General features: G+C 38.9%; 1 protein-coding gene across 1 annotated transcript in view; it reads left to right on the plus strand.

The window, feature by feature from the left end:
• Positions 1-5,135, plus strand: part of LOC118749581 (serine-rich adhesin for platelets-like) — a 64,465-nt gene extending 59,330 nt beyond the window's left edge. Inside the window, exons 3-4 of the mRNA XM_036484389.1 lie at positions 1,237-1,623; positions 1,692-5,135. Of these exons, the coding sequence (XP_036340282.1) occupies positions 1,237-1,623; positions 1,692-4,488 (3,184 nt within the window). The 3' untranslated portion in view covers positions 4,489-5,135. The remainder of the gene's footprint in view (positions 1-1,236; positions 1,624-1,691) is intronic.
• The last annotated feature ends 3,443 nt before the right edge of the window (positions 5,136-8,578 follow it).

Consider the following 8,578-nt stretch of genomic DNA (forward strand, 5'->3'; position numbering starts at 1 on the left):
AGAACATTACAAAATATTCGACGAATTATAACAAATTTTGATCAAAATTTTAGACTTTTTTATTCAGCTTTTTAACTCAGTGCAACAAAGTGCAAGTATAACAAACTGCAAGTTTGAAGAAGCTTGGACTAACCGTTGATTTTTGGCAATTTTTTGTTCGTACATTTTCTTACATACAAAGTATGTTCGAAATTTTTTTTTGTATGGAGAAAATGAATGAAGATGTTCTTCGGCAAGAAAAAAATTATTCCAAAAATCACGGAAGGCTACTTAAAATTTGTACTTCGTAAAATTAAATGGGCTACAAAGTAGATATGCATCTAGTCGAATGATTCGAATGTTGAAATGTAAATAAATAGATCAAAATTTTTATGAAACTTTCTGAGATTTGGCAAATTTTTGTGCAAAGTTCGATTTACATGGATTTTGTTATATAACGAGCTACACAACAAAGAATGCTAAAATGTCTCTTCCCTATTTACATACATATATTCTTGCCACTGTATCTACAGCTTATATTTTTCAAATCCATGAATTTTTTGAGGGAATCAGTACTATTTTTTATAATTTCTTTAAACTCTCGTTAGAATCGTTTCATAAAAAAAAACCTAACAAATAATAGTAAAAACCTTAAAAAAAATTGGCGAGAATGATGACCGCAATATAGTGAGAGTACCAGTTTGACAGAGTAAAGCATAATCAAAAATCATAAAAAATAAGGATGCTGGCAAGGCATATTAAACAGCTAATAGCAGTAGAGCAAACACAACCCTGCCATGTAATTTGTTGTTGCTTGAGAAACCTAGAATGTCAGAACAGAAAGAAATCTAAACACGTTCGACCAATCAAAAAGCAATCAAAAAGGATGCTCATGTATGTGAATGTGAATGTGTATATGATTGTAGCAAAGTTTGACAGTTCAAATTTTTCACGAAATAGAAAAAAGTCAAAACTGCAGCCCTGCTGCTACTACCTTTGGATGCTGTCTATGTTTGTGGCTCCCCTATATTCTATGTTCTATGTGATAACGAAAGTCCTGGCACGTTTGTACGAAAAATTGTTTTTGGTCCAGAGTACAAGAAGACTCAGTACAAATATGAAAAATCGGGACACTTATACGTCCCGACTTTTAAAAGATATGCAGCGGGACAATTTTCTCATAATCGGTACTGTCCCGCCAAAATCGGTACGAATGGTCACCGTACTTATATTAGAACTCCGAACTATTTGATATAGCTTTTTCTCATCTTACAGCGCTAAATATAATGTACCAGACTTGAAAGTCAATAAGTGGCTGACGGACATGAGCACACCACTTTCAGATCAACTCAATATGGATTTTAGCCCAGTGGCAAGTACCAGTAGCAACACAAATAATAGACGCTCGAATCGCCAGCAAAGTAGTAACTCAGGACATCAATCATCTGTCTCTCAATTGAACAAAGCTGCAGCCGGACAGTCAGCGCAGCAATCACATGCGCATCATCAACAGCAGCAACAACAGCCGGCAATGGCTGGTCCACAGGGACTCACTGGCGAAGAGCCGGTGCCTGTGGTCAATAAGCAAACCGGCAAACGTATTTCTGGCAGTAAAGCCCCACAACTAAAACGTCTCATGCAGTGGTATGGTGAATGTTTTTTTGCTTGGAAATAATCTAAAATATTATTTCTTTTTATTTGTCTCAAACTAGGTTAACTGAAAATCCTGCCTACGAAGTTGATCCAAAATGGCTGGAACAAATCCAAAACCCAATGTCTATTCCCTCTCCAAAACTAAGTTCCATGGACACTAGTAATTATGCATTGTCAAGTAAAACCACGCACGGAGGACGCCCTTCATCGACCACAAGCAGCTCGTCATCTGGAGCCCATACACAGCAACAACAATCCTCATCCGCACAATCGTCCCCTGCCCCATCACCCACGGTGTCTTCCAAGAAGTCTTCACGGCAATCGGCCATCGATCAAGCAAACGCAGCCATGCAGTTTGGATCATTGGCCGGACTTAACCCAAATCTCTTGGCCAGTTTACCTAGTCTAGGTGCGTTTGACCCGAAAAACGCGCTTGGCGCCTTCGATCCAAAGAATCCGCTTCTATCGATGCCATTTGCTGGAATGCCTGGTATGAGCAACATACCTGGACTGAATAATTTGAATAGTATGAACCTGTTTGCTAGCTTAGCTAGTATGGGTGGTCTCGGCAATTTGGCCACTATGGATCCACAAACATTGGCCGCATTAATGGCTGCTGGATCAGCGTTGGCAGGTTTGGGTAACACGAATCCTAGCCCAGGTAGCTCAAGTACTGGAAAAAATTCTCAGTCCGGTGGTTCATCGAGTAAGAAAAATAAAAACGACGCACAACAAAATGCTATGATGAATTTGGGTGCTTTGGCAAGCAACACAGGAAGCAGTGGCAGCACTGGCAATGGTACTGGAAATTCATCAAATAAAAATGCCAACGCTGCTGCTGCATCGCAGTTGACAGGCTGTTTCCCATACCTCTTCCCCAACCCATCGTTACTTTATCCACCAATGGGTTTGGGAGGTTTGAATCCATATTCATTAGGCTCAGCAGGGCTTGGCTCAGCTTATGATCAGTTGGCGCAACAGTACAATTTATTGAATGGTGGAACAGGGGTTACTTCATCAGCAGGCAGTTCCTCCACAACACAGTCGAAGTCTCACCAGTCTCAATCGAAATCTAGTAATTCGCGTGCATCTACATCATCGTCACCATCAGCTGCTTCAGTGGCAAATCTTATGAATGCAATGGCTAGCATTGGAGCAGCTGGTCAGCCAACAACCAGTGTAAGTAGTTCACAGTCTTCGTCACGCAGTTCTGGCCGTCAGTCTGCAGCCAGTCGAGCTGCTGCACAAGTAGCTGAAATGGCACAACTTTCAAGTCTTTTGTTACCGGGTACTGATCCGCATCTGCTTGAGTCCCTCAGTCGCATGGACCTTGCACAAAGTACTCGATTACTAAGCTCTTTAGGAATACCACCTATTACTGCGACAGCACCACAATTATCTTCTAGTGACAAACGATCGTCCAATAGCAATTCAGCAGCCTCGATTGCTGCAGCGCAAGCCGCTCAGGCGGAGAAGCAAGCCGCCAAAGAGCAGCAAAAATGGATGGAGAGCTTAGCGCGAAGTCAGTTACCAACAGATTTAGCCACATTACAGGCCTTCTCGCAAAGCAAATTCCCGGCCTCGCTAAGTGGTGGAAGCCAATCGACCTCAACGTCATCGTCCGCGTCAACATCGTCGGCTTCGACGAGCAAGAATGCCTCGAAGGCGGCAGCTGCTGCGTTAGCTGCACAATTGCCGCAAATACTTGGGCTGCCAAGTGACTTTGCACCAGCGATGATAGCCGATATGGCACAAGCTTTGACCGCTCCTGGTTCGTTGGCAAGCTTGGCGGGTTTGACTATGCCACCTACCAGCAGCGCGTCATCTATAGGTGGCAGCAGCTCTTCGAGTTCCTCGAAACGCCAACGTGGAGGCAGTGGCGGAGGCAATAGTAGCAATATGCTTGACCCAGATGCCTTGACCAAGGATGCCTTTAAACAACAAATGGAGTACTATACAAAAACATTAGGACTCGGATCAGGCATCTCTCTAATACCCACCTCAAGTATGAGCTCCAGCGGTGTAACTAACTCAATTTCTAACGCCCAAATCGATGAGCATCACAAATCGAAACGATCACGGTTGGATTCACATGCAGCAGCGTTAGCAAACGCTAAAGACGAATTATCCGCTGCCATGCTGGCCAGCGGGTTGCCACTTAATCTTGGCGGCGGCATGGCCAGCATGGAGAAGAGCTTGCGCGGCGTTAATGTCGGCATGGGTGGTAATGGTGGTGCTACAATGCCCGAAGCTGACAAAGTCACACTAACACCATTAAACTCCGCCGGCATTGCGGCCAACTTGCCATCACAGACCACCATTACCATTGCGCCACCGATAAGTTCCGGTGCTAGTTCCAGCAGTGAACGTTCCGAACGTAGTGAATCCCGAATTTCTCTGACCATCACAAATGCTGCTGATGCAGCTAAATTGCCGCCACCATATGAGGAAGCAGACGAATTGATAATACAACCAATATTGAAAAAACCACAAAACATCCCGACATCGGCAGCACCAAGCGCGGCATCAAGTAGCCATGGCAGTGTAGAGGATTTGGAAGCAGCCGTAGCGACCAATATGGGTGGAGGTGCTACCAGTGTCAACACAACTCCTACGCCATCGACGTCTGCCGCGGCAGCTGCAGCAGCAGCAGTGGCCTCCGCTAATGAGGAACATCGACGCTCATCCAGCCGTTTAAAACGACCACGAACGGGCGCCGACCATTCCGGTAACGAGCAGCCACCTGAAAAACGACGTGAATTGCGTTCAACGCGCCACACACGACAATCGAGTGGTAGCCTCGAAACAACATTGAATTTGTCTACAAACAACGAGGCTGAGGAAAAAAATGAATGAGTGCTGCGACGTACTACGCGACTTATGACGAGTAAATAGAACCAAACGCGCCCGTATCGGAATATGAATAAGAACCATGAACTTATTGTATGTAGAATACATCAAGAATCAAAATAAAATTGGAAGAGGGAGAGGAGCGGGGGCAAGAGAGTTAAATATTTGTATGGTTATTGGTTGTGAATAAGGGTACAGCATATAACATACCATGCTACTGTTCAGCGCCTCTTTGCATACATTTAAAATCTGTTTATATAGTTGTTAAGTTGCTTCACAGATTTTATAATGTATGGGTCGCCGTTCAACAGCTGAAAACGGCAACTGCTGCTATCGTCACTTTTTTGCTTGGCAGCCTACACACTTCCGTATTAGACTTTGATTTTGTCCATGGGTGAAGCGCTTGTCATTCAAGATGCTGCGGCTGTGCTTACGTTTTGACAAGATACACGCACTTGTAATATTTTCAGAAACTTACCCCTCTCCTTCATTTGATATATATATATAGGTATACATATATATGTATATATTTTATAAATTTGACGGACTAAGCAGAAAGAAACCAGAAATTCATTTTGAAAGCGCTTATAATTAACATTTAAAAGTTATTACTATAACATACTAAAACAAGTAACAAATAAAGAAAAAGAACAGAAATAGTGAAGCAAGGTATAATGACAATTTAATTTAATTGTATTGCTTGATATTTTACGTAATATGGAATGCCTAAGCTGAACTGCAGGCTCCAGCGATAAATTGGATGTTACGACTTTTGGTCGAAGTAATACATGATGATAATGTATGTACGTGTTGTAATCGCAAGCGTACTGCTCGAAAACGCTTGTAGAGATACAAAAGCCGAAAAGCATATGGAATAGAATAGAGAACTTACATATAAATAGATATATTTTCTTAAAAGTGTGTATTTTATAAATTATTATTATACATTTTCTTTTAAAAATTAACCAACTCGTATGATTATATTATGGTAGTTATCACTGTTTGTAGTTGTAACAAGAAAAAATAATAAAAACAATTCAATTAATACCATTGTAAACTAGCTTCTTGATATTCAAATCCTATTCAATCTAATTTTATTTGCGATTACTGTATCCTAAGTGTTACGGACGTATGTATGTATTCAAAGAACATGTTACGTTCGAATTCAATTATCGCTTTCGAAGCGAATGAATTTGGCGAAGCAAACGGTTTGGCAAAGCGAATGGGTTGGCGAACGCAAGTAAAATATGCATTAATAGTGTTCGCTTGTACCAGCTTGTGCAAGTTCTTTGCACTCTTAAAGCCTCAAAAAAAAATCGGACTACGAAGGATTCAGTGATACCCCGAATATTTACCTGAATTTTGCACTGAAGATCATCGCGGTTTATTGTAAGCCATTTAAAAATTATGTTCTGATTTTAGGGCCTTCCGCAGCCCTCAAGAAAACCGAAAGATTCAGGTAAAATTACGCACGAGATATGGGAAAGTAATTTTCTTCTATCAAAATTTCTTAAATCAGTATGCAGCTCTCAAGAAAAAAATGCTCGTATACCAGGCACCAAGGCGTATCCATACATACACAGATGCGCCTTGGCAAGGCACATTAAACAGGTAGTAGGATTACAGCAAAAATAACATTTACGTCTATTTAGTTGTTGCTTCTGGTCTCTAAAGTGTTAAAAAACTATTATGCAAGGCATATCAAACAGGTAGCATTAGCGCAAAACCAACATGTGCGTGTATTTTGTTGTTGCTTCTGGTATCGAAAGTGTCAAAACCTGTTCTGATTTTTTTCTTCTAAATCAAAGCGTACCGTGTGAAATAAAAAATCTAAATTGGAATAATTTTTTCTTAGTAAACTTGTTTGCTTCTCGAATCTGTAATCTGTAATCAGCGGTTGTGCTGCTGAGTTGGGCGAAGTCCCAAAAGCTGCTATTCGATCGCTTGTTTTGTATGGAAAATGGTTTCACATGCATAGATTTTAACATTTTAAAAGTTTCGAGACCAAATAATTAGAAAAAAATCAAATCAGCTGCTCTATCGATACTACCTGTTCAATGTGCCTTGGTATTATGTGTCTTTTTACCATAGTATGCCAAGTGAAATATAAAAAAGTTAACAAAATTTCAATCAGAAAATGTGAACATTTTTGTAACATTCTTTCTGTGTATTTTTTTTTTTTGTATCCAGGAGCACCAAGGCACAATTATCAGCGTTTATTCACCTGAGTCAAGCGAACGTTCCAAAAGGTTCAATCTCGTCGTTTTATGAAAAAAACTCACATAAAAATGTATTTTGGGAATTTAGAATTTTTATGAAAAATTTAGAAAAAAAAACAATATTTGACAATCTGGAGACCAAATAATAAAAAAAAAATCAAATCAGCTGATCTAACCTGTTCAAACCTGTTCAATATGCCTTGCTCGTATATTTATTTCTTCAAGAAAATTTACGGCAACACCAAAGTAGATACATACTTTTTCAAGCAACAGAAATAATGAAAAATATGTCTTGTGATTATTTCTTGAGAACTGCAGACAGCCCGTTTAACAATAAGAAACTTCAAAAATTTGTGGCCAAAATTCTCTATTTTTCGACAAATCAATTCAATTTGAGTGCGATGCGCTTTGTGGCAATATTAGCGCATTTTAATATTTAGAATATGTAGCCGCATTGAATAGTTCGTGGTAGAAATATTGATTCTTAACTTTCAAGTTAAGCTTCATTGCAAGATCCTTTATTAATAATTTAAATGGCAAATATTTATGAACATCAGCGTGTATTCCGAGTAAAACAATGTTTCTTATATGTTTACATTCAACACTAATGTAAGGTATTGACATAAAAAGTATAGAAAGGCACATATGTATGTATAAAAATTTGTATCTCAATTGACATTGTTATTTTAATTTTTTATTTTATGTTTTTTATTATATCTCATTACATCAATTTAGTTTATACGTACTTACATACATACCCGTGTAGCATTGACTTATTCTATGATCGTTTTTATTGACTTAATTTTTAGTTTAACAAAACAAGTATAATTATAAATATATGAAATAAATTTTTTTTTTAATATTTGGCTTTCTTTTTTAGTTTTAAATATACATACACAAATATAAGGGTTTCGGCCACTCGGCAAATGTGACAATCTTGGGTTCTCTTATACAAATTATCTGTTCGATGAATTTTTATTTTATTAAATTGAAAAACATCTTTTGACTTACATTCGATTTTCTTCCTTTTGTGATTCAAAATATTTAAGAATGCCGTATTAAATGTAAGCTCAAACTTAATGGTTTCACCCATACTTTGACATATTCCTTTAATCTTCACTCACTTGGTTCCAATATTGAATCCAACGTAAATTCGATTTTCGTGAGATCTACGAAAATGCTATCAGTAAATCCGAATATCTAGGAACCTAAAATCGAAATTAATAAGGGCCTGTTCGAAGCACGGCAATACTGCAGCGCTCATTAAAATTTGCAAGACTGTTGCAACGTCGCAAATGATAAAACGTTGCTGGAAATTGACACCGAACGTGATACTTTAATTATTCGCGCAACACTGCGGTTGTGATTACAACTCGAACAAGCCCTAATAGTGTCGATGCCATATATGGATGTGTATAACTCCAATGTTCTATAATACCGTGCGAAAGTCAATTTTACACACGAAAAAATCATTATATGTGACACGTAAAGTTAAAAGGGACCTACGCTCAGAAAAAGATTTCGAGAAAAACGACTTTGAAGTTTACCAAGTTGATTTTGTTGCTTCTGAACGTTTTAATGGATTGAAACTCGTTACTCAGGGGTTTTCGGGGTCGCTGATTATGAATCGGATGTTAGTTTTGCAAAATTCAAAATGGCGGATCCAATATGGCGGATGACTTTTTTAAAAATTGATCGGAATCGCTTGAAACTCGTTACTCGGGAGTTTTTGGTGTCGCTGATTACGAATCCGATGTTCGTTTTTAAAAATTGATCTACTATTTTTTATTGCCCAAATAATAGATATAAGAACGATTATAAGAAATGTAAACATAACAAGACTGTCAAAGCTAAACTTCAAAATGGGGGGGGGGGGG

This window comes from Rhagoletis pomonella, unplaced genomic scaffold (genome assembly GCF_013731165.1).
Source record: "Rhagoletis pomonella isolate Grant_MI unplaced genomic scaffold, Rhpom_1.0 Rhpom_scaffold_00021, whole genome shotgun sequence".
NCBI classification, from domain to species: Eukaryota; Metazoa; Arthropoda; class Insecta; order Diptera; family Tephritidae; genus Rhagoletis; species Rhagoletis pomonella.